Consider the following 27329-nt stretch of genomic DNA (forward strand, 5'->3'; position numbering starts at 1 on the left):
TTCATTCTTATACATAAGTCACACGTTTCGTAGTGGTTCTTTAGCTTCACCGTTTATAGTGTTAGTGTACAATTTATTAAAAACAATGTTGAAAGTGTTTTTTTTTTCTTAGCCTATTTTTGTGTGTCCCACTGCTGGGCAAAGGCTCTCCCCTGGTTCTCCATAACTCCCGATTTTGTACTTCCTCTGGCCTGTTGTAAAGTAATGTTAAGTAGATAATATAAATAGGAATTTCTTTACTATTACTGATTCTGGAAAAAGCAAACCTAACTAATTCAAAGCAATTATTTTTATTTGTATTTAGTGTAAAGAAAAATAATTAACACAATATAACAACAATCTTATTTTAAAATGCTTAATTTAAACTAGGCATTAATATTTATGAGTTATCACTTTAAACTCTCGCGTTTTGTACACCACAGCTGGTGCAACTCAGCTGAAACATTGCAATTTACGGTAAAAACTATGAAATTATATCGCGGTAGACCCGTTTGTGTAATTAAATATTAACATTTAGGTACCATGTTTATAACTATGTATGGTACTAGTTTTCGTTGCTATAAATTGTAATACAATGAAAATAGAAGTTTTACATACAAAAGTATGTCTGGTATGGGAAGCAAGTTTAGTTATATTTTAGTTGAATGTTCATGTCAACGAGCACATTATTTCGGATAGTTTTTTTTAAATAAGAGTGTATTGGATTTTATGATACCAGTAAGATAATCCAAAAATTCAAAATAAATTTAGAATTGCCAAAAATGGTCTGAATTGTATTTAATACACTAATTATTTGTTACTTTTTAACATTATTTACTGCTAGGTGTGTCTAATCTAATAATAAGTGTTGTCTTTTCAGGTTGTGGAAACCATACCAAAGCCAAGCCATGGGTAGGTCGCCTAGCCCATTAATATCTCTTGCAAGCATTAAGTTTGGATTCATGAACTTTACTGAAGTCAAATTCTAGATAATTTCAGTCCATTTAAATCACAAAGAACTTCTTAGGGACGGTTTTTTTTCTGAAATTTATTTGGAATCCAACCAGCACAACACATTTTCAACACCAGTAAAACAACATTGATAAACAACAAAATAAACTGTGTTGGAACATGGAAACAAGCAGAAAACACTAGCACACTTGATGTTAAAGTGGAGTTTTCTGAACAAGATTACTATGCAGTTCATTCGCTTGTAACTTCTCTTCCTCATAAGTTCGAAGGCCTTGGCTCATCTAGTATCAAAAAAGAGTTTTCTGGAGAAGAGTGCTTTAAATTCCTTTTAACCACCATGGATTCTGTCCCAAATAATGTCATTGACACACTCGGTATTAAAGTAGAGTTTGCAGATCAAGATTGGTCCACAGTCCCTTCAACTTCTAAAATTGTTTTATGCAAACAGGAAAATATTTCAGCCTACTTGATAAAGGAAAGCGACCAGTTGATATCAAAAGCATTTTCAATAGCAGTACAAAGTATTGCAGTAAAAGAGGGAACTAATCATATTGAGACTGAGAACTCTAGCTCCGGAATAGAGAGTCTGTCTGGACCGGGAACTGTTTCTGAATCATCAAGGCCAGCCAACTTTACAAGTGAAACCAATAAAGTTACATCACAAAAAGCGACAGTAGCACAGACTACAGTCGCTGCAAACAAAAAAACGAAAAAGAAAAAGAAGAAGAAAAATGCCTCTGGGATTTCAAAGGCTGTTAATTCATTAAATAATTCTAAGCAATATGTACCGGCTAAGAAGAATGTTCTAACTCCCAAACAATCTCATGAATTATGGAAAAAAAATTTTTTCGTCACCAAACCCAGGTTAACTGCAGCATCAATGAAAAAGAAAGCCAAGCTAATGGCTCATGGGCTTCCTGAACAGATAGCCACTGACCTATGTGTATTGGCCTTGGATGATCTTCTTGAGAGGATACCTTCATTAAAAGCGGAGTACCCAAATATACCTGGGCAGGTATTGCAGATCCCTGCAGTAAATGCTCCCAAGACGCAAATCGGCACAGATAAACCTAGTCCCATCGATACTGCATCTTTGCGCGTAGGAATTCAGAACTCTGAACCCATGAATAAAGAAGAAATGACAAAGGTCCATCGCCATCTGATTTTAGCTATCGCTGAGCAGTGGAAAGACGGCGGTGGGCCGGAATTTTTGGAATTTAAGCACATGGAAGGCTGGATCATGGTAACTTGCGTAGATCAGCGTAGTAAGGCTTGGCTCTTAGACGAATTACAGTATCTAGAGCCCTGGCCGGAATCGCAACTCTCGCTTATGCCAGAGCGAAAATTGCCGAAACTAAATATAGGTAAAATTATTGCTTTCATCCCTGAGTCAGAGGCAACTTCTGTCCAAGAAGCTCTGGAACTTCTCAAAGCACAGAATAAGGGTTTCAACACTGAGCAATGGACGCTAGTTGATGAGACGTTAGAAAGTGGGAAGAGTTGGACTGTGACATTCATCATTGACGAGGCATCACTTAAGTCACTGGAAGCCCAGGAGTGTCGGGCTGCTATAGGCTTCACGACAATGAATTTTCAAATCATTCCTACTGGAATTGGAGCTACTGCTGACATCCTTATTAAATCCGAGAGATCTGAAACCAGTCAGGAATCACCCTCTTCCTCAGCAACTACGGCTAATGTAGCAGAATCAGTTTCATCAGTACCTCTACACCAGGACAATAAGCAAATATCCAAAGAACCCTCAACCCTGACAGCAACAGTTACCCCAATACGTCGCGCTAATTGCGGTTCCCGATCGGTTGTCCAGAATTCAAATTCTATAACCACTCTACTTACACAGAATAATAGCCAAGGAGCTGGTATGGGCATGCCTCCAACGATAGGTTATATAAAACATATGCTTCAAGATGCCAAAGACAGGATAGAAGAAATGAAACAAAAGAGACTTTCCGATAGAAGATTTAGATGGGGCAGATGGGATGAGCCGCCAACCGCACGACAGAAGATGTTAGAAGCTAAGAACAAGAATACTGTTCAGCCGATCACCGGCGAGGACTTACGCCGGAGGGAAGAGACTTCAGCTACAGCTCAAGCCTCTAGTGCCCCTACTGCGGTTGCCCTGGACAGAAATGCAACAGGAGGCATCACAGTAATACAACAAAACTTTCCTGCTTTACCAGCTCCAACTAATCTTGGTGGATTTTCTGCTCACACAACTGGAACAAATCCACATATGGTGCCTTATAGTATGGAAATTCCAGGCTTTGGTATCACCAATGCGACTGCTCTGGGTCGAATTATGACAGGTGTCACAGTTACCGTACCACAGCAAAATGACTTTACTGCAGGAAGCGAAGTAGGAACTAATCTTGGCGCATTTTCTGCCCAGGTAACTGGAAGAAATCCAAATATGGTGCCTCATAGTATGGAAATTCCAGGCTTTGGTGTGCCCAATATAACTAGCCCGAGTGGAATTGGGACAGGAGGTGTCAGAATACCACAGCAAAATGGCTTTACTGCAGGACGCGAAATAGGAACTAATCTAAATGCATTATCTACCCAGGTAACTGGAAGAAGTTTAACTATGATGCCTCCTAATACGGTAATTCCAGGCTTTGGTGTCCCCAATGCAGCTACCATGGGAGGAACCGGGATAGGAGATATCGCAGTAACCCAACAAAATGTCTTTTCCGCTCCAGCTAGTCAAACGCAAGATATGGACTACTTTCAAGGGCCTGGTGGAGGCTCTCAGTTTGTTCAGAATCAAATGATGAGTCAAAACCCTATCAACTATGGTGGCGTGCCATTAGGCCAAAACATGAGTACAGGAGTAGGCGATGCAGCTTATCAACAGAACATAGCCCTTGCAACGATGTACCCATACTCAAATCCACCGTACTATATGGATTGTTACCAAGATTCCCAAGCTGCGATGTCAATGCTTAATCAGGATAGTGGTCAGCAAGGCCCAGTCGCTCAATTATCGAGGAACAATAATGGATCTGAAAGGAGCAGGGACTCTAGTCCAACTGAAGAACTTTCTGAAGAGGGATATAGATCCTGGATCATAGAGGAAACCAAAAGATTTGCATCAAATTTGGAAGACCACAGCTCTTTGGCGTCTAAAAGAGCATTGTCACCAACACCATCACGACCACTGCCGCCAACGCCATCACCACCACCGCCACCAATTATAGGCAATTATTGTGCCCCAATGGACCAAGATCCTGATCGCAGGTCTCCATTTGATCAGGATAGTAGAGGAACATACCAAGACATGCAATCAAGATCATATATGGAACGGCTATCTCCTCAAGCTAGGGATAGAGACTCTCCTAATCATAGAAGGCGTTCGTATGATCGAGATAGTATTTCAAGATTCGATACCCGACAGTCGCCTCAAGCTAAGACCGATAGAGACTCGGATATCGAGGATTATGAAAGTTACAAAAGAAGCCAGATAATTAGAGAAATAAAAGAGGAACAGGTTAGTCCCCCACATGAGTTTAGGTCGCCGGAGAGACGAAGTGGTTGTAGACCCCAAAATACCGAGGACTCTGAAAGCTATGAAAGTAGCTGGCGTTGTACGGAGAAGAGCGATCGGGACGTACCTTCAAGACCAAATAGGGCATCGCCGCAACCAAGGAGAGATTATGGAGACAGAGAGATTATGGAGGCTATATGGAGTCTAGTGGAAAGGAGTGAAAGATCCGACAGAAGATCATCGCAACCAAGGATAGATTATAGACCCCGGAATATCGAGGACTCTGAATCTAAACCCGATGAAAGGACCCGGAGTAGTAGAGAGAAAAGAGATGATTTGGACGGATCCTTAAGACCCGAAAGAAGATCACCACAGCCAATGAAAGATTATACACCCCGGAATATCGAAGGCTCTGAAAACAATGAAAGGAGCCGGTGTAGTAGAGAGGAAACAGATGATTTGAACAGATCCATAAAATCCGAAAGAAGATCACCACAACCAATGAAAGATTATAGACTTCGGAATATTGAGGACTTAGAAACTAATGAAAGGAACCGGAGTAGCAGGGAGGAAAAACCTCTGGATAGATCCTTAAGACTAGATAGAAAATCCCCGCAACTAATGAAAGATTATAGACCCCGAAATATCGAGGGCTCTGAAACCAATCAAATGAGCCAGATTAATAGGGAGGAAAGAGATGTTTTGGACAAATTCCCGAGACCCGATAGAAAATCACCACAACCAAGGAGAGATTATACATCCCGTAATATCGAGGGCTCTGAAACCAATCAAATGAGCCAGATTAATAGGGAGGAAAGAGATGTTTTGGACAAATCCCTGAGACCCAATAGACAATCACCGCAACCAAGGAGAGTTTATACACCCCGTAATATCGAGGGCTCTGAAACCAATCAAATGAGCCAGATTAATAGGGAGGAAAGAGATGTTTTGGATAAATCCCTGAGACCCAATAGACAATCACCGCAACGAAGGATAGATAATAAACCCCGAAATATCGAGGAATCTGATATCAATGAAAAGAGGAGTAGGGAGGAAAGAGATCTGGACAGATCTTTAAGACCTGACAGAAAATCACCGCAACCAAGGATAGATAATAGGCCCCGGAATATCGAGGGCTGTAAAAGTTATGAAACGAGCCGGAGAAGGGAGAAAGAGGATGTTCGGGATAGATCTCCAAGACCAAATAGAAGATCGCCTCAACCAAGGAGAGATAACAGACCCCGGATTATCGAAAGCTATGAAACAATTCGAATTAGAAGGGAAAGGGTAATCGATCGGAACAGACCAAGGTTAAATATACCACCTCCAGTAAGAAGCGGTTTTAGACGCGAGAATATTCAGGACTCTCGCGCTAGGTTCCAAGATAGGAGGCGAGAAGGCCCAGGAACTTGGAACAAAGGAATTCAGAGGCCGAGAGAGAGGGACGGACATGTTCGAGGCAGGTCTCCAGTCTCGTCGAGATCAACGGCAAAACCGCGAGATATCCGGAGGCCCGATATGCGGCCGCGGCGGTAGTCACACACTCAGCATCGACAGCGTGCTCATGTAAGTTAATAATTTCATATGTAGTTTCCTTTAATTACATTTTTAGCTATTAAACAAGGTAGTAAATTTTAGCAGGTACCTTTGTTTCAGTATTAACTGGAAAGTTGTATTGGAGTTTGGAGAGCACGGAGCAACTCAGTCGTGCACGTTCTACCTCTCAGGGATCAGATCTCCGAGGTGGCCTTCCAGCTTTCAGTATTCTTCTTCGTGTATTTTTTTTTTAATCAGTGGAAATCGAGGTTTGTTAAAAGCCGTCCGACTGAAACTGACTGAATCTAAGTCTGTGACGTGGCATTTACACTAGACTAGCTCATCTGTTGCCTTGGAAAGGTGAGAACAGGATGCTGAAAGTATAGTGCTTGACCGCCGAACGACAGAGTTTCCAGCGGTAGCGATAGCGCCCTCAGATGCCTAGTTAATCACTGTATGTACGTATGTACGTATCTCTTTTTTTATAATCAAATTCGTTAGAAAGAGAGGCAAACAGCGATTACTAAAGCCTTTTATTATAATACGCGACGCAAAGATTAAAATAAATATCAAACATTAATTTTATTTTTTTATTTGTGAACACCTTTGTAACACTACCTGCTTTTCGACAAATAAATTAATTGAAATTGAAAATTTCTCCTCCAGCTTTTTTCTCTCTACTTAGGTACTTGTCTCACTGGACCGAGAACCGCGGGCTTATTATAGCCCAAGCCATGTGGCTTTCGCGGTCAGTCCAACATGTTTGAACTAACCTTGGCAAGTCAAATAGACGCAGCTTTGCAATGAAACGTAGAATAGTGATACAGTCACTATTCTCAGGTCAAAATCATAATAAATAACGTGATCTGATCTTGTATGTGGAGTTTGTAGCATTCGCCTATGTGCCGTTTTATGTTGTATTCCACGCACACGCAGGCGAGGGCATTTTCTAAGTGGAAAGTAGTGGTTTCTAGTTATTCTCTTTAGCTTAAGCCCTACAAACTGCATTAATGTAATTATTTCTTTACCGCATACATATATTTTACTGATGAATGATGATTATCATTGTTCATTCGCATCGTTTTGTTCTATATCTCAAACAGTTTTTCAACTGTCAATGTCATGAATACATTACAATAAGCGAAGTTTGTTTTGTTTTGCGATTTGCGAGAACAATAATCATTTATTTAATCTTAAATTGGCTGAATCAGCTAAATGCTTGAAATTTGAAACTAAAATAATAGCTACGCTACGGGAACATGGCTCGGGTACCTCTCCCATACAGCCGCTGCGGGCCGGGGTTAATGAATCACGATAAACGCGTTGATAATTTTGAGGTATGTTAAGTCTTGTTTATTTTCTTAATATTTATAACTACCTACACTCTTTGATTTTTACCTATGCCCAAATAAGTTCGTAGAGTCTGTGCGGAAAAAGAAGAGTCTTAAAATGTATGGGATCCAATACATTCTACTTCTCTCTTTCCGCACAGACTATTTTTTTCATGTTCAAGGTGTCTTATATGACTGGATAGCTTTTGATATGTGATTTAGTGTATAACAATAGTGTTTGGAAAAGATTGTTTCAAAGTACATATTTAAACGCGACATAAAAAATCAGAGAGACATATTAAAGTGTAATTTTTATAATGGGCTAAGTACATGTATTAAATATATTTTATATACCTATTGAAAAAACTACATAACGTTTTCTAGCACCTGTCTTGTTTACTTTCACAGTTGTATTGAAAATACAAGCAGTACATACATAAGTTTTTTCTTTCTTTTTTTTCCGCTTTCCTATATAAATACATAACTTTTATCCATTTTATCGATACTTTTTGAGAAAATGTATGAACCATGTTTTTAATTTTGTTTATTTGTTTATAAAAATAAGCATTTTTCCCAGGTCACTTCATGTACATCAAGCAATGAGTCACAAACAATAATGGGACAAGTACAAGGAATGAATAAAGTAATCAACCCCAATGACAAACGGTTGCTTGAAGACACGGGCCGAGTATTCTCTACTCCACAGCGAAATTGGTCTACACATACAGTACATACTGCACATTCAACTCCTACAAATTCTTGTCCGAGACAAAGAAATGTTTCGGGAACCACACCAACTTCCGCATGGGCAACCAACCAATCAAATCAAGGTTTTGGGGTGAAAAATGGATCTAACAGCACTGAGGCTTTGAGACGTAATAACACTGGCCGAGTAGAGAGTTCAGAGGCAATTTGGTCTACGCCAACACTTTCAACCCCCACAATTTCTTGCTCCAAACAGGAAAACACTTCTGGAACTCCAGTACTGAGTTCTGCAAGGCCAACCAATTCAATCACACAAGCAAAAGATCTTGGGGAGAAAAATGGATCCAACAGTACTGAGACTAATAAATACACTTTCACACGTAGTAATAAAGTAAAGTTTTCAGAGTTCCCTTCGAATCCCAAAAAGTTTCTTAAGGCTCAGTCTAGTGTTTCTGACGCTGTTAACATAACACAAAGGAACCCAAAAAGAAAATTCCGAAAGCTTATAGCTCATGGTATTTCGCAAGAGGAAGCCAGCAATCTGTGCTTAATGTCCTGGCCAGATATACTCAAAAAATATCCCTCAATGATTGAATTAGTCCCTGAAAAACGAAGAAAACAGTTAGCACTTCACAATCTTCACATACCTAAGAAAATTCCTAAACTGACTAGGATAACTGAAAACACACAAGATTCCCTTAGCAAGAACGATGGTCAGGGATCCGCTGAGATATATCTGGTACCGGTCACTGCAATGAGTGGACAGCAGTCTCTTAACCAGAATACAGGTCCTTTACGCGTCGGAATTCGAAACAAAGAACCCATGAACTCAGATCAAATGAAAATGGTCCACCGTCATCTACTCATAGCTATAACTAAGCAGTTCACAGGCGGCGGTGGACCTGAGTTCCTGAGTTTCACACGAAAGCACGGCTGGATCCAAGTTACATGTGTTGACCAGCGTAGTAAGGATTGGCTTGTGGAAGAAGTACAATATCTAGAGCCTTGGCCCGGGGTCCTACTTTCTGTCATACCAGAAGAGCAATTGCCTAATCCACCCAAGGTTGTCACTATGATCCCAGAATCAGAGGCAAGATCGGTTAAAGAGGCCTTAGATCTACTCAAAGCACAAAACAAAGGTCTCAACACTGGACACTGGCAGCTGCTTCATGAGAGAGTGGAAAAGGATAAAAGCAGGACAGTAACCTTCATAATTGATGAAAAATCATTTGAGACCCTGAAAGCCCAGAAGCTTCAAGCTGCCCTTGGCTTTAAGATCGTAACTTTTAGAATCAAGGACGGTGGATCGCAACTTATCCGTCAACCTGCTTCTAATCACGATCCTGTTACTCCTGATAGCAGTACTATACTTGAAAACTGTGAAGATCTGGGCCTGATTTGTGCCAAGAATAGTGTGGAAACCGATCGGGATCAACACTCTTCGATACAAGCTAAAGGGAACGAGAGAAGTGGCATAGTAGACCTAACTGTCCCAGATCAAGATGGATTGATGGATAGATCTCAAGCTAAGAATGGGTTTGGGGCGAGGTTTACCCAGAATAAAGGAGTAATAGACTTAACAGAAAATGATAAAGATGTAGTATCTGGTAAGAACAGATTAGGAGCTAAAGTAATAGACTTGACAGAAAATTATAGTAATGAAGGATCTGGTAAGATCAGACCAAGAGCTTCTCAACAAAAATTTGGAAGTAGGCCTATTCAGAACTTAAGACCAGGTGATGTGAGGTTTGGACAAGGCAGTAAGGAAGTAAATCAAACAGACAGGGGCTCCCAATCTTCCCAGGATAAGAATGGAGCACATTTGACTGAAAACCGGGATAGAACTACAAGCCCTGAAGAGGGCGGGTATAGCTCCTGGATAATTCAGGAACCTGAAAGCTTTGCAGCAGGAATTGTACCTGGACTAAGCTTTTTAAACTCTGGAGGACCACCTCAACTTTCAGGCGATGAACCAGGGATTCAAGGAGACAGCAGATTGGGAACAGTGGGTCAAGACAGTTCTCTAAGATCAGATAAGAGATTGTCGCCTTCAGAGGATTTAAATGACCGATTACCTAAAAGTTATAGATTGCCTGGCAAGAATAGTAGGAAGAAAAAAAGAACAGCTCGAGATAGACTTTCACCAAATATAGTATCACCTCGCAGAGTTAGTCAGGACTCTCAAAGATATGATAGGCCAGCGTACAGTCAGGATAGTGGCAGGAGAGATACAGTAAACAGTTGGGATTATTGGGAATACTCAACTATGGGACATCCAAGATGGATAGATGAATATTATTTTTATTAGGAAAGACTTATTTATGGTTACTCTATGGACTAAAGTCTATGGTTGTGGAAACTGGTTCAAACGTCAGCAGTGACCGGTTTTTAGTAGTATTTTCTCTCACTGTGGTCTGTGGGTAGGGAATGCAAGTCGGTTATTTTCGGTTATTTTTTGTATGGAAATTATCGGTTATTAACCGAAATCGGTTATAACCGAAAATCGGAAATAACCGAAAATAACCGATTTGCATTCCCTATCTGTGGGGATCTTTTACATCTCCAAATTTAATGTAAGGTGTATTTGGGTAATTTCGGAAATTGGGTAATCCCGAAAAATCATTAACCTTTTCGACGCCGTGTCAAACATAAAAGCTGTCACGCGGACGCCACGTCACCGAAGTGTCAAAACTGAAATTGGACTTTATGCATATGCACGTAGGTCTATGTTGCTCTGTGGTTTGTGACCGATTAATCGGTCTTTGGCGTTGAACCTGCGGTGCGGATATATCGGTCATTGGCGTCCAAAAAGTTAAAAATAACTCATATTCCGGTGTAATAAGATGAGTCCCGTTTCTGAATTATCCGCCACTTTTATTAGTGTTTCTTCCTTTCAAAATTACCCTAATGCACCTTATAATAAAACATATAAACCCTAGAGACTAAACATGTCCGTTATACGTCACTGATTCTAAGTCTACTAGGTAGAATATTAAGAAATGAGTACATATTCTTATTTTGTTATTTTAATTACTTTGTAAGGATTTAATTCTGGACTATTTCTGATACAGTCTATCAGATTTTAGTCACCTGTACCACTGCACCTAAAGTGTCATTCTATGGAACTTGCTAACTATGTAAACCAACCGCCATATTGAAACTATCGCTGAATGATGATTTCACATTACCTGTAAAAAGGAGACTACATATTTGACAGTTTTGAATTAACCCTTATTTATATGAAGCTAAGGGTTGGCTGGGGTGGATTCATAACTGTCAAATTATGACCATAGGTGGCGCCGGCTATAATAAAAACAATTGAATTCATTTTATTATTTTTATTAGTGCAATAAGGCTTGAGATACGCACGTACCTCGTTCAATAAAATGCATTAATAACTTAAACTAGCATACTGAACTCGAATAACCTAAAATACGAATTAGTGAATTGAGACATGTGTGGTAATAGTGTGATGACACAGCAAATACATTCATTAAAATCTAGAGTTGTATAATGAGCCATTATAACACTGCTAATATGTCAACCTCGAGAAAACCTTGAAGTCCTCATGTCATTAGACAACTGTAGAAGGTATTATTATGAACATTTATTTTTACAACTCCAAAAAACATGAAAATTTAAAACAATTGACCAGCATAAATATATGTATTACCAATTGTAGCGAAACGCTACTACATCTGTCGTAGTTCTGTGGAACTACCGCCTTGTCTTCAAACAGGCCGACGAGGTAAACCTCACTCGCTTCCTGGCGAGCGCGAATGGCAGGCAGCAGACGGGGCGGTAACGATGGGGCTTCTTCACTCCATTAGTGCTTGGCGCCGATCTACACACGGCTTTGGTGGCCAACTGTTTACGAGGAGCCTCTCCTCCCTGGCGCCGATCTACGCACGGCTTTGGTGGCCAACTGTTTACGAGGAGCCTCTCCTCCCTGGCGCCGATCTACGCACGGCTTTGGTGGCCAACTGTTTGCGAGGAGCCTCTCCTCCCTGGCGCCGATTTACGCGCGGCTTTGGTGGCCAACTGTTTACGAGGAGCCTCTCCTCCCTGGCGCCGATCTACGCACGGCTTTGGTGGCCAACTGTTTACGAGGAGCCTCTCCTCCCTGGCGCCGATCTACGCACGGCTTTGGTGGCCAACTGTTTGCGAGGAGCCTCTCCTCCCTGGCGCCGATTTACGCGCGGCTTTGGTGGCCAACTGTTTACGAGGAGCCTCTCCTCCCTGGCGCCGATCTACGCACGGCTTTGGTGGCCAACTGTTTCGAGGAGCCTCTCCTCCCTGGCGCCGATCTACGCACGGCTTTGGTGGCCAACTGTTTGCGAGGAGCCTCTCCTCCCTGGCGCCGATCTACGCACGGCTTTGGTGGCCAACTGTTTACGAGGAACCTCTCCTCCCGTGGATTTACGCGCACTTTAAAAACTTCGTGTTAATTATCAAACTGGTTACAATTACAAATCTGGTTAAAACAACCCGGGAACACAACCGACTTTTCAACTCAAAAATCACAATCCATCTGCCTAAAAACAACTTCAATCTTTTCTTTCTCGAATATTCCATAAAAATTTAAATTCAAAATATGCGCAAATATGCACCTTATGTTATATTTTTTGGGCTTAGCATTAAGTTTTTTTTGTTTTTTGGGTTAGTCTTCTTGTTTTGTTGTTTGTTTGGTAGGGAGATGAAAGGCGGTAGTTCCACAGAACTACGACAGATGTAGTAGCGTTTCGCTACACAATATAAAAATATTAATACAGAAAAGCAACATTACAAGATGATGCCTAGCGTTCTGAATGGTGCAAGTCTAACCTGTCTTCGACAATAAAAACTTAATATAAAATCTACAGATATTTACGCAAAAATACTGCGATGCGAGTATTAAAACTTAAAACATTGCAGATTTTAATATGAGTCGCAGACTCATAGAAACCGATTAGTAAAATTCATATATATTTAAGTCCCTCATACTTCCATCAACATTAGGAGTGGCTCTAGAATATTACCCTTTTTTTTAAGGTGAACAAGCGATGTTTGATGGAATTAGCCTTCTAGGGTGTTGTAGGCTTGTAGAAGTGCGATTATTGGCTTGTAATCCTAGTTGTTCAGAGTGGCATCTGCTTGCAATTCTAGTGGTTCAGAAGTGGGATTGGATTGTAATCCTAGTGGTTCAGATTGGGATTGGCTTGTAATCCTCGTGGTTCAGAAGTGGGATTGGCTTGCAATCCCAGTGATCAGAGTGGGATTGGCTTGTACTCCTAGTTGTTCAGAGTGGCATCTGCTTGTAATCCTAGTGGTTCAGAGTGGAATTGGCTTGTAATCCTCGTGATTCAGAAGTGGGATTACTGGATGGAGTCAACCGGTGATCTTGAGAGTCATCTTGACGAGCAGGGAAGCTTGATGGAATTAGCCTTCTAGGGTGTTGTAAGGCTCGCAGAAGTGCGATTATTGAATTGTAATCCACTCTGAAGTGGGATTTGTCTGCAATAGCTTGTAATCCTAGTGGTTCAGAGAGGGTTTACTGGATGGAGTCAGCCGGAGACCTGACATCGTCAATCTTGAGTATCATCTTAACGAGCTGGGTGGCGAGCGCGATCTGCTGCTTCTTAGAGTGAAGGGATTCGATCACATTCGTTGCCTTCATGTCGTTTGTACCTGAAAGAAGGATAATGTTAGTACTAGGAAGTTAAGAACAGAAATAGATGTTATACCAAAGAACAAGTGAACAAGGATTGTAAGTAACAGTCACCACACGGGGTTGTTATGCCATTTAGGGTTCTTGCTAAATTGGAATTTCTATAGCATAAGTCTATTCTACAACATATTTTCAGCTTCTTTGGTCATATCATGCGGTCTAAAAAGCATGACCTAGAAAGGAAGATTATCTTGGGCCAAATAGAGGGCACGCGAGCGCGAGGAAAAGCTCCAAAGAGATGGTCTGATGTTGTGAAGAGGGTGGTTGGCGGCAACATGCAGTGCGTGACCCATATGGCTTATGATCGCACATTGTGGAGACGAAGCATACATGGTCGCGATCCTCATCAATGAGGGACCGAGGAAGAAGAAGATAACAACCAATTTAGCTAGGACCCTAAATAGCTCAAGTCACTATGCTCTGATGTTATAATACAAGTTTCTCTTTATATAGTTTTTATGTGTAATCCAGTGACATGTACATATGCCATACGATAAATAAATACTACATACCCTTGCCCATGCAGTCGATGCCGAGGTTGGCGTTCTTGTCGGACACCTGCCGCGCCTTCACCTCCGACAACGCGTCGATGGGCGACAGCCCGCTGTGGACACAAATAAAATTATTAATAATCTGTTGAAACTATTGTTACCACTGGGGAAAATTAACTGTACCAGTGGTTCCCAAAGTTGACTGGGCTCCGATCCACCTAACAAATACTGCCAATTTCGGGACCCACCTCTTGGCCGTCTTAAAAAGGATGCAAAATTATAAGCGTATGCGATCTATACACGATACTGATATAACTGTCTCACCTGTTCTCTGCGAGAGCGAGTGGGATGGCTTCCAGCGCGTCAGCGAAGCCGCGGAACGAGTACTGATCTAAAGACGAGATGCTCTCAGCTGCGCGTGCGACGGCCAGAGAACATGAGATCTCGGCGGCGCCTCCGCCGTATACCACGCGAGAATCCTGGAATATTGGATAATAATAAGCATTGGATTTATAAAATTGATGTAATAGGGAAGTTTTCTCTACTTATTTTTTTTTTCACACCATACACGAAATAAAGCACCAGATTATTATTAGAAAAACATAGATAGCAGTTTTACGAGTATTAAAACAATTTTTATTTAATACTTCGGATAGAAATATAAAAAGTAGGCGAGTTCACCGTGACGTCACTATACTCGTTTTCATATGAATTCCATATTAGAACATAGTTTAGACAGTTCTAAAAAAGAAGCAGAATTGACTAGTAGGGAAGTAGCCAATTTGGTGTATTTTTCAAGATAAAAATAAATAAGGCGACCACAGACGTACACGGTTACAGTTAAATATGAACCTTCGTACATTCTACAAACTATTACGCTGCCGTGTAACACAATTTTTTAAATTTTCAATTTTCTAGGCTTAATTTTCTTTAAAAGTGATTTAAAATATACACACATACAATTATCAAATGCAAATACACAAATAAACGAAATGTGGTTATTAATAATGGGAAAGAATTCAAGAATATTAGATTACAAACCTGGACTAAACTGCGCACAATGCAAAGCGCATCATGTACTGAACGTTTGGCCTCCTCGACGATCATACGGTTGCCTCCGCGCATGAGCAGGGTGACGGCGCGGGAGTTGCTGCACTCCTCGATCACTAACATCTCCTCTTTGGATGTGCCGAAGGCTGGAATAAACATTAAATAGTTATTTACGATACAAGTGCGAAAAATAAACTATCTTTAACTTATCTTTATCTGTCCCTTTCAGGTTAGCATTTAGGGTTAGTCAAAATTCAAGTCGTTATCTTATCCGTGGTCGTACACGCAAAGGGACGTCAAGTTGCGTCAACCCTAATAATTGCTGAGCAGAACGGAGCCGAGAATGCCCGAAAGGATCAGATTCGCCTCCCTGGTACAGCCAATAAAGCTAATTTTCATTCAAGCTAATTTTTTTTTGTTTTAACATCAATATTTACTTACCTAGTTCACGAACCAGGCCACACTTTCCAAGCTTCTCCGGAGTAAGTTCCTCGAAGCGCGGCACAATCCTGCCTCCAGTAGCGATAGCTATCAGCTCCATCTCAGGTCCTCCGACCCAGCGGACGGCGGGCAGACCCTCGGCAAGGAGAAGGTGGTTGGCCTCGTCGTCGAAGCCCCATTGGCAGATGGCCAATGTCGCTCCAGTATCCTGGGGAAATGTGTTGGTTTTAGTTCAATACAATGAAAACCAAAATGTTGGAAACATAGCGTCGAAATTCGGATTATAGAATGGCTAATTCATGAATACTTTAAGCTTGTTTTCGCGTTTCTCTCTTTTCCTGGTTACGGCACCATAATGTAACATGCCCCTTCAGAACTAAACTCAATCCGTACTTTGAACTTCTTTTATGATTGGCCTTATGATCATCTAGTCTAGTGGCAGGAACCTTGAAGTGAACCGTAAAACGTAAAGTGTGAAACTACTAACTAGTATAAACTGCTCGCGGTACTGTTCCACTGAACCGAATTACAGGACAGGTCAGGATCCTGGTCACGGCACCAAAATGTAATATACCCCCTTGAGAACTCATTCCATTCACTCCGAATTTGACTATCTAAAGGAATCTGGAAATGAACCTTAGAATCACAACTAGTATAAAGTGATATGTTACCTTGACACGTCGCACCATCTCGAGGAACTTATCATGTTCGTAGGCGCGGAGCTCGCGATACTGGTCCGCTGAGCCGACTTGCAGCTTATGCTTGGTCTTGGGCTTCGGGGGCTCGAACGGGCAGGTGAGGATGGCGAGTTTCGCGTTCTGCAGAACGAATAAGGTTAGTAAGATAGTTTTGCGGTAGATGTCGCTAGGGGTAAAGATAAAGATAATTTATTTGCATTAAACATTACCAGGAGGCTGTCTATAAATTATGTCATCTATTTTTGACGATTTTTGATCCCCTCCCCCCCGCCCCTAAAACCATCCAAAAATCATGCTTCGAATGACCCCGTTTCCTCCTACGTCATGCTACCATCATCCGATGTCCAGGCCCCCCCTCCCTAATTTGAAATGACGTAATTTATGAATAGCCCCCAGGTACACGGTGTTACTGACCTTAAGAACTTTAGGCATCTGCGGGTGGCTCATGGTCTTGTCTATCACCACTCCCTTGACCAGCAGGGAATCCTCCATGCGACCACCAACCTTGCCTTCCACTTTGATCAGCTCGAAGTTTACGTCGCGCTTCTCGAGATCCGCCACTGATAGCACGGCCTGGTGAAATGTTTGAATGGTTCATTTTAGAACTGATAAATGCGTCTAAACTGCAAAAGTGCAGCACATTTAACAGGCGCGAAGTGTAAATGTCAAGTTTAACCAAAGATGGCAGAAACTACAATGCACAAGAAAACGTACGTTAATTGTAGAGGGCAGCACTTGCTTTGGCGTGAAGTGTCAATGTACATTGTACAGTTTATATTTCCGATTCAGGCCACAAGATGGCAGACCCTCCAACGCGAACGGTCCTTATAACCCTCTTTTTTCAGTCAGTGGAGGTATGTATGTGTGAGAGTGAGAAGGTGAATGTTTGAGAGATTGTCAGACAACAGTACTTACATCCACAGCGATTTCCGCCATCAACTTATGACACTTGACAACAACTTTGCTGCCGAGCGTAGTCATGGCCACTTTGATGAGGTTATCCCTGGTGTCCTTGTTGACTGGGAATGCCTCGCTGATGGAGTCAAGGTGGGCCAGGGCTGCGGCGGCCGCCATTTCGAAGCCGTCGGCGATGCGGATCGGGTGAATGCCCTTGTCGAGGAGGTTGGAGGCCTGCTCGAGGAGGGCGCCTAGGAGAAATTGAATATTTGTTAGTGTCTGTTGATGTGCAAACTAAGAGGACGCTCTGACGTGGCGCCCATGTCAAACAAATCTAAATGCACCTCAGTGCACGCTGCTCACATCCCTTTGACGACGCAAGTCACACTGTCTGTACACACCGAATGGGATTTTGCCGTTATTTGATACCTAAATAACACACAATCTTTTTTTTTCAATGGGCCTTTATGTAAATTCTACATCCATCACTTTTATAAAAAAAATACATATATAGAATCAAAATGAGAAACATTATTCATTGAGAGTTGTCTCACGTACATTCTTAAACATAACTGATAAATTTCAATGTTAAACTAAATTTACGGTTAAACTAGCTTATTTTCACTCACCCACGCATGACGTCGGACAGCCTAGGTTTCCATTTACAAGGGCCAATCCTACTGAGAGTAGAGTTGTGCCGTTCTCTAGAATGTTCTCCCTTTTGTATGGGAAATGTTCTCGCACTACAACTATAACTAAAGGTAGATGTTAAGCAAACTAATTACCAGCAAGAACCACAACACCAGTAGTTCCGTCTCCAATCTCATCATCCTGACTCTGAGCCAGCTGCACCATGAGCTTGCCGATCTGGTGCTCCACATCCATCAGCTTCAAGATCGTGGCGCCGTCGTTGGTGACCGTGACCTCGCCGTCGGGGGACACCATCATCTTGTCCAGGCCACGGGGGCCGAGAGATGTGCGGAGGATGCCAGCAATCTGTCGCGCCGCTGAGATGTGTGACTGGAAGTGGTAAAGGGTAAGTAATCTGATAAATTTCTGACTTGTGGGATAAAGCAGCATACTATTGGTGGGTCCCACATAATTGAACCTGGAGTCTCGGCAAACCTCGACAGTATTGGCGAGATGACCTTGACGCCTTAGGGCTCATTTAGACGGCGCGCGAACTCGCATGCGATTTTAGTTACATTGCGGCCATTGAGGTTTCATTAAGTCAGACGACTGATCATATAACGCAATGTAATGAAACTCGCATGTGCGTTCTCGCACCGTCTAAATGAGCCCTTAGATGGGAACTGGTGGGAGACAGGTCAAGACCGGAAATCACAAGTTAGAATCCATAGTAAATCATGCATATCACAAATTGTGATAGTAATTAGTGAGTTTTGGTTATCACATGAAGAAATATTACATTAACTACACTTAAAAATGCATTTAATTTTAACATAACAAAATAACCTATTTTGTACAGTTGCTCACAAAGGACTATGACTAGGGAATGCAATTACGCACCAAGATTGGCGATTCGAGATCTCGCACGAAAAATCTGAATCGAGGTTGGGTGTTTCGAAATCTCGACTGTCAGACTTTCGAGATCGAGATTAATCTCGACGAGATCGAGATTTGACAAAGTAATTAAAATTTTTTGTTATTTTGATCAAAAATCTCCAAGAATTCCGTGTATACTACTTATTTAGGGTAAGTCATGTAATATTTTGAAAATAAAACCAACAAATTAAATAAAAAATCTACTTTTATTAAAAAAAACAAACAAGAAATATATAAGTAGCTCTAATTTGCATGTAAGTAAAAAACCGGGCAAGTGCGAGTCGGACTCGCGCACGAAGGGTTCCGTACCATAATGAAAATAAAAAAAACGGAAAAAAATGAAAAAAAAAAAAAACGGTCACCCATCCAAGTACTGACCACGCCCGACGTTGCTTAACTTTGGTAAAAAATCACGTTTTTGTATGGGAGCCCCATTTAAATCTTTATTTTATTCTGTTTTTAGTATTTGTTGTTATAGCGGCAACATTTTCTCTACCACCAGGCTGTATCTCACGGTTCGTGAGATACAGCCTGGTGACAGACAGACGGACGGACGGACGGACGGACGGACGGACGGACAGCGAAGTCTTAGTAATAGGGTCCCGTTTTACCTTTTGGGTATGGAACCCTAAAAAGGGGTAATACTTATTTTTAATTATAATTGTAATGTAAGCAAACACTAACATGCTCAGTTGATATTTTTGACAGGCACTGAGCAACTTACAAAACAAGTAGAGTTAGCGAGCAAAAATTATGTAGGTAAATAAATAATAGTGGGTACGCCAGGTTCGCCCGATTCTTCCGCACAGAGCACTGCCTGAACTACATGAATGTAAGGTCAAAAAGATTACTCAAAACAAAGTAATTCACACAGATTAATCTATAAATCTCGTTCGAGATCTCGAAATTATTAATCGAGATCTCGACCAAGATTGCAAGGATCGAGATTTCCTGTCAACGTTTTATTTTTTATTTTATTTTATTGATTCATAAAAGGCTATAGTCGGTTTTCCATAGTAAGTTGGCCCTTAAGTCAATTTGATTTGGGGTTTTTTTGTAAGTACCTCTTATGGTGAAGGATATTTTTGCTGAGTATCAACATCCTACTAGTGATAGTTTTTGACTTATGATTTTTTTTTTCTTTAATGTATTGTTTTTCAGGATGTATTCTATTAATAAAAATAAGATATAACACTTTAAACTCTCGCGTTTTGTACACATATTTAATTACACAAACGGGTCTACCGCGATATAATTTCATTGTTTTTACCAGGGACAGGAACCGGTTACCTTAACCGGGGTTTTTCATAGGGTTATTTTAGAGGTGTTTATAAAAACCCCTACCATAACGGTAACCGCTTAATAAGGTAACACTTTGATTCGGTAACCGTATCAGATCGAGTTAACCTCTGTTACCGGTAACCGAAATAAAAACCCAGTCTATTCAGTTACCTCATTATGAGGTTTTTGACCAGCTGGTTCAAACGATTGTAATCTTTACGCACACTTAAATTCAACTTATTATTGAATAACCGAGGTTGGCATGGGCGGTCTATGAAGCCTCCAGCACAAACAAGTTTTTTTGCCTTTCCTTTGTTTATCTTTATACCTACCTGTGTGGTGTGTTCTTATTATAAATATTATTATATTATAACTAAAATAAATAAATTAAATAAATTAAATAAATTAAATAAATTAAATAAATTAAATAAATTAAATAAATTAAATAAATTAAATAAATTAAATAAATTAAATAAATTAAATAAATTAAATAAATTAAATAAATTAAATATATTAAATAAATTAAATAAATTAACAAAATTTAAATAAAGTAAATAAAATAAACATTTTTTTTAGTATTTTTTTTAGTTCTGACGGCACATCACTAAAACTTCTTTAATGTAGCAAACCAGTAAGCAACCGATAATAAAGGTTACCATAACTGAATGAAAACCTGTTAAAAACCCTTAACAAAAACCCTATCGCGATGGGGTTTTGAGATTAACTCGGTTAAAGGTTAGGGTTACCGTTTCAATAAGGTTACCATTACAATCAGGTAACAGTATGATAGGGTTACCGAATGATAAGGTAACCGAATCGATTGGGTTACCGAATTGATAGGATTAAGCGTAAAGAGGGGTTTTCCGGTCCTTGGTTTTTACCTTTAATTCCGACGTTTCAGCTGAGTTGCACCAGCTGTGGTCACGGAAAGACTGACGTCCCAACAAATGTCAACGGAGATATTAATAAAACACCACTAAACTACCCGAAATTAGTTTATAAAAATGTTCGGGGTAGACAAAGAAATTGCAGCTACCAGTTAAAGTTTAATGTTTATTGTCCACGGCACGACACGCAACACTCACAGTATCCGTACACTGATTCAAATGTTGAAACCAGCGGATATATCTTCGGACCAGTGTACGGATACTGTGAGTGTTGCGTGTCGTGCCGTGGACAATAAACATTAAACTTTAACGGGTAGCTGCAATTTCTTTGTCTACCCCGAACATTTTTATAAACTAATTTCGGGTAGTTTAGTGGTGTTTTATTAATATCTCCGTTGACATTTGTTGGGACGTCAGTCTTTCCGTGACCACAGCTGGTGCAACTCAGCTGAAACGTCGGAATTAAAGGTAAAAACAATGAAATTATATCGCGGTAGACCCGTTTGTGTAATTAAAAATAAGATAATTACCCCTACTATTCAAGTATATTTTAGGTTAAATGATTCATAGTAAATTAAGTGATTTGCTTAATTTTTTTTAATAGTGTTCTTTATTTATGTATGCATCAATACTCAAAAAACGAATACCAGTTGTCATTATAAAAAAATATAAAAAAAAAGTAAAACTAACTAAAAATGTCGTGGTGAAGTGACACGTCTAATTTTTTTTCTAGTTGTAGGCCAAACATTGGCCTACTACTTGCCTAAATATCAAAATTTTCCAAACGGTACTTCCTGTCAAAAATTAGCAATGTGTGTGGTTAAGTTCGGCTGCTATTTAACTGATCACCAGATTTAATAAAATTTAATACCAAAAAAATCTATTTTACCACCCTAAAATCATGAATGATCACCAAAATTATAACACCATTTTAATGTGAAATGATTACCAATTTTATTACATTTTACTATCCTTTTAAAGGAAATGACACCAAAATAATCATTATTAACCCAAAAATAGTCAATGATTACCAAATTTCAATCCCCATTTTAATGTGAAATGATAACCAAATTTTTACATCTTGCTATCCTATTAAAGAAAATGACACCAAAATAATCATTGTAAACCCAAAAATAGTAAATGACCACCAAAATTAGAACTCCATTTTAATGTAAAATGATAACCAAATTTTTAAATCTTGCTATCCTATTAAAGCAAATGGCTCCAAAATAATCATTGTAAACGCAAAAATAGTAAATGATCACAAAATTGTAACCACGTTTTAATTAAAAATGTGCAATCATTTAATATATCGTTATCCTATTAAATTAATTAATCCACTTCGTCACCTTTTTCTAGTAGCATTTTATTTCTGTAACAGTCGCAGTTCTAACCTAACCTAACCCACTTTTCTAGTAGCATTTTGTTTCTGTAAGGGTCGCAGTTCAAACCTAACCTAATAGTAGAAGAGCCGGCCGCAAATTTTCTAACCGACTTGATACCACGATGAAATGCACAATGGTTTCCCATAAAAGTGATGCTAAGTCCGAATTCGATAGTCTGCCACGGCGGAACTTGCCGAAAGTACGAAAAAGAAGGCCACTTCCGGTGCGAAAAAAGGGGGCTGATTTAACCCATCTGATACCGAAATAATAGTTATGGCAGCAGTTAGAAATTTACATGTAGACACAGAAAAGCGAAGTCTGCCAGTATTTTTTTTGCCGGAAGTGCTTGGCAGACGCTCTCAAAGGTGGCCACCAGGACCCCTAATTTAACCCATCTGATACCACCATGAAACAAATTCCAGTCGGTAGGTATGAACCCTCATGTCAGAAATATATAAGTCTGCCAAGGCTGTTCCTGCCGAAACACCTTGGCAGACGAGATTATGTGAGCAAGGTAACCATCGGTTACCCTACACTATCCCATCTGATACCACCATGAAACCGATTCCAGTCGGTAGGTATGAACCCCCATTTTAGGAATATATAAGTCTGCCAAGGTTTTTCCTGCCGAAACACCTTGGCAGACGAGATTAAAAGCAAGATGACCATCGGTTACCGTACACTAACTCATCTGATACCACGATGAAACCAATTCCAGTCGGTAGGTATGAACCCTCATTTCAGGAATATATAAGTCTGCCAGGGCTTTTCCTGCCGAAACACCTTGGCAGACGAGATTATGTTAGCAAGGTGTACATCAGTTACCCTACATCAACCCATCTGATACCACCATGAAACCAATTCCAGTCGGTAGGTATTAACCCCCATTTCAGGAATATATAAGTCTGCCAAGGCTTTTCCTGCCGAAACACCTTGGCAGACGAGATTATAAGCAAGACGACCATCGGTTACCGTACACTAACCCATCTGATACCACGATGAAACCAATTCCAGTCGTTAAGTATGAACCCTCATTTCAGGAATATATAAGTCTGCCAAGGCCTTTCCTGCCGAAACACCTTGGCAGACGAGATTATGTTAGCAAGATGTACATCAGTTACATGAAACCAATTCCAGTCAGTAGGTATGAACCCGCATTTCAGGAATATATAAGTCTGACAAGGCTAGGTCTTACCCATCTGATACCTTGTTTGACAAGTCCAGTCTGCCAAGTCAAGTTTGCCAAGGACTGGAATTGGTTTCATGGTGGTATCAGATGGGTTGATGTAGGGTAACTGATGTACACCTTGCTAACATAATCTCGTCTGCGAAGGTGTTTCGGCAGGAAAAGCCCTGGCAGACTTATATATTCCTGAAATGAGGGTTCATACCTACCGACTGGAATTGGTTTCATCGTGGTATCAGATGGGTTAGTGTACGGTAACCGATGGTCATCTTGCTTTTAATCTCGTCTGCCAAGGTGTTTCGGCAGGAAAAACCTTGGCAGACTTATATATTCCTAAAATGGGGGTTCATACCTACCGACTGGAATTGGTTTCATCGTTGTATCAGGTGGGTTAGTGTAGGGTAACCAATGGTTACCTTGCTCACATAATCTCGTCTGCCAAGGTGTTTCGGCAGGAAAAGCCTTGGCAGACTTATATATTCCTGACATGAGGGTTCATACCTACCGACTGGAATTGGTTTCATGGTGGTATCAGATGGGTTAAATTAGGGGTCCTGGTGGCCACCTTTGAGAGCGTCTGCCAAGCACTTCCGGCAAAAAAAATACTGGCAGACTTCGCTTTTCTGTGTCTACATGTAAATTTCTAACTGCTGCCATAACTGTTATTTCGGTATCAGATAGGTTAAATCAGCCCCCTTTTTTCGCACCGGAAGTGGCCTTCTTTTTCGTACTTTCGGCAAGTTCCGCCGTGGCAGACTATCGAATTCGGACTTAGCATCACTTTTATGGGAAACCATTGTGCATTTCATCGTGGTATCAAGTCGGTTAGAAAATTTGCGGCCGGCTCTTCTACTATAACCCACTTTTCTAGTAGCATTTCTTTTCTGCAAGGGTCGCAGTTCAAACCTAACCTAACCCACTTTTCTAGTAGCATTTCGTTTCTGTATGGGTCGCAGTTCAAACCTAAGCTAACCCACTTTTCTAGTAGCATTTCTTTTCTGTAAGGGTCGCAGTTCAAACCTAACCTAACCCACTTTTCTAGTAGCGTTTCGTATCTGTATGGGTAGCAGTTGAAACTTAACCTAACCTACTTTTCTAGTACCATTTCGTTTCTGTAAGGGTCGCAGTGCTAACCTAACCTAACCCACTTAACTGATAGCAGTTTAACTTACTTTTCTAGTAGCATAACGAAATGCTACTAGAAAAGTAGATTAGGTTAGGTAGGTATGCGGTGCGGGCTACGGGGGGTTGAGCGGGAGGGGCTAGTAATTTTAGCATCAGTTTACTTTATTTGGTAATATGTATAAATTTTTTGGTAATCATAGTGGTTTATTTAGGTGAAAATATCGCATTAATTTGGTCTTCAAGATTTGGTGATCATTAATGATTTTTGGTGAACATTCAATATATTTGGTATTTGAATACAATTTGAAGTGCAGTCGTAATTAAAGTGGTGGTACTTTTGTATTTTTAGGCCTTATTTTTTTGGTGTTCAGTAATTTTTTTTGGTAAGCATGATTTTTTTATTTAGGGTACCAAAGTATTTTTTGGTGGTCATTATATTTGTAGCCGTTAAGTTCTGTACTCAATCGATGTTTTTTAATGTAGTATACAAACATTAAGTTGTCATTGGCATTTTACTCTTAAATACGACAACCTGATAAGAAATCGCAAACATAATGGAAGAGTTTGTATACTACATTGAAAAACACCGATCGAGAACAGAACTTGACCACATACATTGCAAATTTTTGACAGGAAGTACCGTTTGGAAAATTTTGGTATTTAGGCAAGTAGTAGGCCAATGTTTGGCCTACAACTAGAAAAAAAAATTAGAGGTGTCACTACTTCACCACGACGTAAAAAAAATGTTTTATTTTTGTTTTACTTTTTTTTTCTATTTTTAGGGTTCCATACCCAAAAGGTAAAACGGGACCCTATTACTAAGACTTCGCTGTCCGTCCGTCCGTCCGTCCATCCGTCCGTCCGTCCGTCCGTCCGTCCGTCCGCCCGTCCGTCCGTCTGTCTGTCACCAGGCTGTATCTCACGAACCGTGATAGCTAGGCAGTTGAAATTTTCACAGATGATGTATTTCTGTTGCCGCTATAACAACAAATACTAAAAACAGAATAAAATAAAGATTTAAATGGGGCGCCCATACAACAAACGTGATTTTTTACCAAAGTTAAGCAACGTCTTTTTTTTTCATTATGGTACGGAACCCTTCGTGCGCGAGTCCGACTCGGACTTGCCCGGTTTTTTTATAATGACAACTGGTATTCGTTTTTTGAGTATCGATGCATACCTAAATAAAGAACACTATTAAAAAAAATTAAGCAAATCGCTTGAATACATCCCGAAAACCAACACATTAAAGAAAAAATAAAATAAAATCATAACTCAAAAACTGTCACTATTATGATGTTGATACTCAGCAAAAATAACCTTCACTACTTATAGTGAGGGACTACTTGTAGTACCTCTTAAGGTACTCACAAAAAAAACCCGAATCAAATTGACTTAAGGGCCAACTTACTATGGAAAACCGACTATGGCCTTTACACAGCATTACAGCAGACTAATGTGAAATTTATAATAGACAGTACTTATACAAACAAGGTACATGATACAGTCTAGGAAGGACAAACGGACCAAAATGTGATTGAATCTCGAAAATTCGTGCGAGATCTCGAACTTGCGAGATCGAGATTGCATTCCCTAACTATGACTCTCTCTAATATGCTACTAAGGTTTACTCGGCTAATTCCGAATGTCGAAAACTGTCGGATAATTCCGAAATTCAGATGAAAATCACCCTTAATTCCATCATAATAAAAGTCTCTTTTCGGAATTATCCGACAGTTTTCGACATTCGGAATTAGCCGAGTAAACCTTACTATTCTAGGATGTATAATATACTGTACTCTGGCTTAAAAGTGCCAGTTTTCTACACTTGGGTGGGATAGTATGAAAAATGAATATATGAATACATATTTATGACTTCCACAAAACTTCAACTATTATTTTGTTAAGGAATTCAAGTCTGTTAGTTTTTTGTATGTTCTCAAATAAAAGGTTATTTGTCCATAGTATTTTCTTTGGGAAGCAACATACTTTCTCGACTATAAAAGAACATCTACCTATATCATGTGACTCATTGTCAAAAACACCTGGTCACATTATAGTTTATAAATCGTGTATTTCGAGTTGTTAGACCTAGTTTTTGACTTAATTAGACCCTAACAGATACCAACTAAGTATAGTAAGTGACGAATTAGCGATCAAATTAGGTTTTATCATAATTTTAACGTAAATTCGAGTTCGGTTTTTTATAGCTAGGTTATGAAAAGTATATCGTTTTTTTTTGGGTATACAGGTCAAAGACTAATAAAAGGTTGTCTATATTAGGCTTTTCTAAGGTTTCCTAGTAGTATATACGGAAAATATTAAATAAAACTTACTCTCAAAGCATCAAGACCGGTAAGCCGTTTTTGTCTATCCTGGTCCCGCAATATGATAAATGGGCGTCCATATTCGTCGAACGCGACGGCTCCGGGGAACAGAGCCATTTTTCACGTAAATATCACTTCACTAATTCAAGATGAAAACAGATTTAGATCGGAAACGAATGTTTTTGTTCCAAAATAATTCTGAAAGAAAACAAATGACGTTTGACAGCAAGAGTTTGACATTTAGCAGATGTGTTGCAAGG

General features: G+C 40.1%; 3 protein-coding genes across 8 annotated transcripts; 2 read left to right on the forward strand and 1 right to left on the reverse strand.

The window, feature by feature from the left end:
• The first annotated feature begins 1072 nt into the window (after positions 1–1072).
• Positions 1073–5992, forward strand: LOC134802622 (uncharacterized). The gene has a single exon (XM_063775259.1). It carries the CDS (start codon positions 1289–1291, stop codon positions 5990–5992), a length of 4704 nt encoding a protein of 1567 aa, XP_063631329.1. The 5' UTR covers positions 1073–1288.
• A 1192-nt stretch (positions 5993–7184) lies between these two features.
• LOC134802893 (uncharacterized) lies at positions 7185–10409 on the forward strand. Its single transcript, XM_063775615.1, has 2 exons — positions 7185–7329; positions 7901–10409. Exons 1-2 carry the CDS (start codon positions 7252–7254, stop codon positions 10334–10336), a joined length of 2514 nt encoding a protein of 837 aa, XP_063631685.1. The 5' UTR covers positions 7185–7251; the 3' UTR covers positions 10337–10409.
• Positions 10410–11351: 942 nt separating this feature from the next.
• LOC134802744 (T-complex protein 1 subunit epsilon) lies at positions 11352–27300 on the reverse strand. Of its 6 annotated transcripts, none has more exons than XM_063775426.1 (12): positions 27079–27300; positions 18098–18332; positions 17331–17563; positions 16830–16988; positions 16389–16535; positions 15718–15925; positions 15268–15422; positions 14551–14705; positions 14248–14339; positions 13552–13695; positions 13303–13311; positions 11352–13205 (listed from the first exon to the last, which is right to left on the reverse strand). In XM_063775426.1, the coding sequence occupies exons 1-10, from the start codon at positions 27184–27186 to the stop codon at positions 13559–13561; spliced, it is 1629 nt and encodes a 542-aa protein (XP_063631496.1). In that variant the 5' UTR covers positions 27187–27300; the 3' UTR covers positions 11352–13205; positions 13303–13311; positions 13552–13558. The 6 variants fall into 6 exon arrangements, with proteins under 6 accessions (XP_063631496.1, XP_063631494.1, XP_063631492.1 ...); XM_063775424.1 differs by having other exon boundaries at positions 11352–13270; XM_063775422.1 differs by having other exon boundaries at positions 11352–13215; positions 13279–13311; positions 27079–27299.
• Between the last annotated feature and the right edge of the window lie 29 nt (positions 27301–27329).

This window comes from Cydia splendana, chromosome 25 (assembly GCF_910591565.1).
Source record: "Cydia splendana chromosome 25, ilCydSple1.2, whole genome shotgun sequence".
Lineage (NCBI taxonomy): Eukaryota > Metazoa > Arthropoda > Insecta > Lepidoptera > Tortricidae > Cydia > Cydia splendana.

Bases quoted from the DNA above. Each gene is read 5' to 3' on its own strand.
- LOC134802893 (XM_063775615.1), top strand. From the start codon at position 7,252: ATGGCTCGGGTACCTCTCCCATACAGCCGCTGCGGGCCGGGGTTAATG. The intron at 7,330-7,900 runs GTATGTTAAGTC...CATTTTTCCCAG, and splicing joins AACGCGTTGATAATTTTGAG to GTCACTTCATGTACATCAAG.
- LOC134802744 (XM_063775421.1), bottom strand. From the start codon at position 27,186: ATGGCTCTGTTCCCCGGAGCCGTCGCGTTCGACGAATATGGACGCCCA. The intron at 18,333-27,078 runs GTAAGTTTTATT...TACCACTTCCAG, and splicing joins CCGGTCTTGATGCTTTGAGA to TCACACATCTCAGCGGCGCG. The intron at 13,696-14,247 runs GTATGTAGTATT...TCCTTCTTTCAG, and splicing joins CATCGACTGCATGGGCAAGG to GTACAAACGACATGAAGGCA.
- LOC134802622 (XM_063775259.1), top strand. From the start codon at position 1,289: ATGGATTCTGTCCCAAATAATGTCATTGACACACTCGGTATTAAAGTA.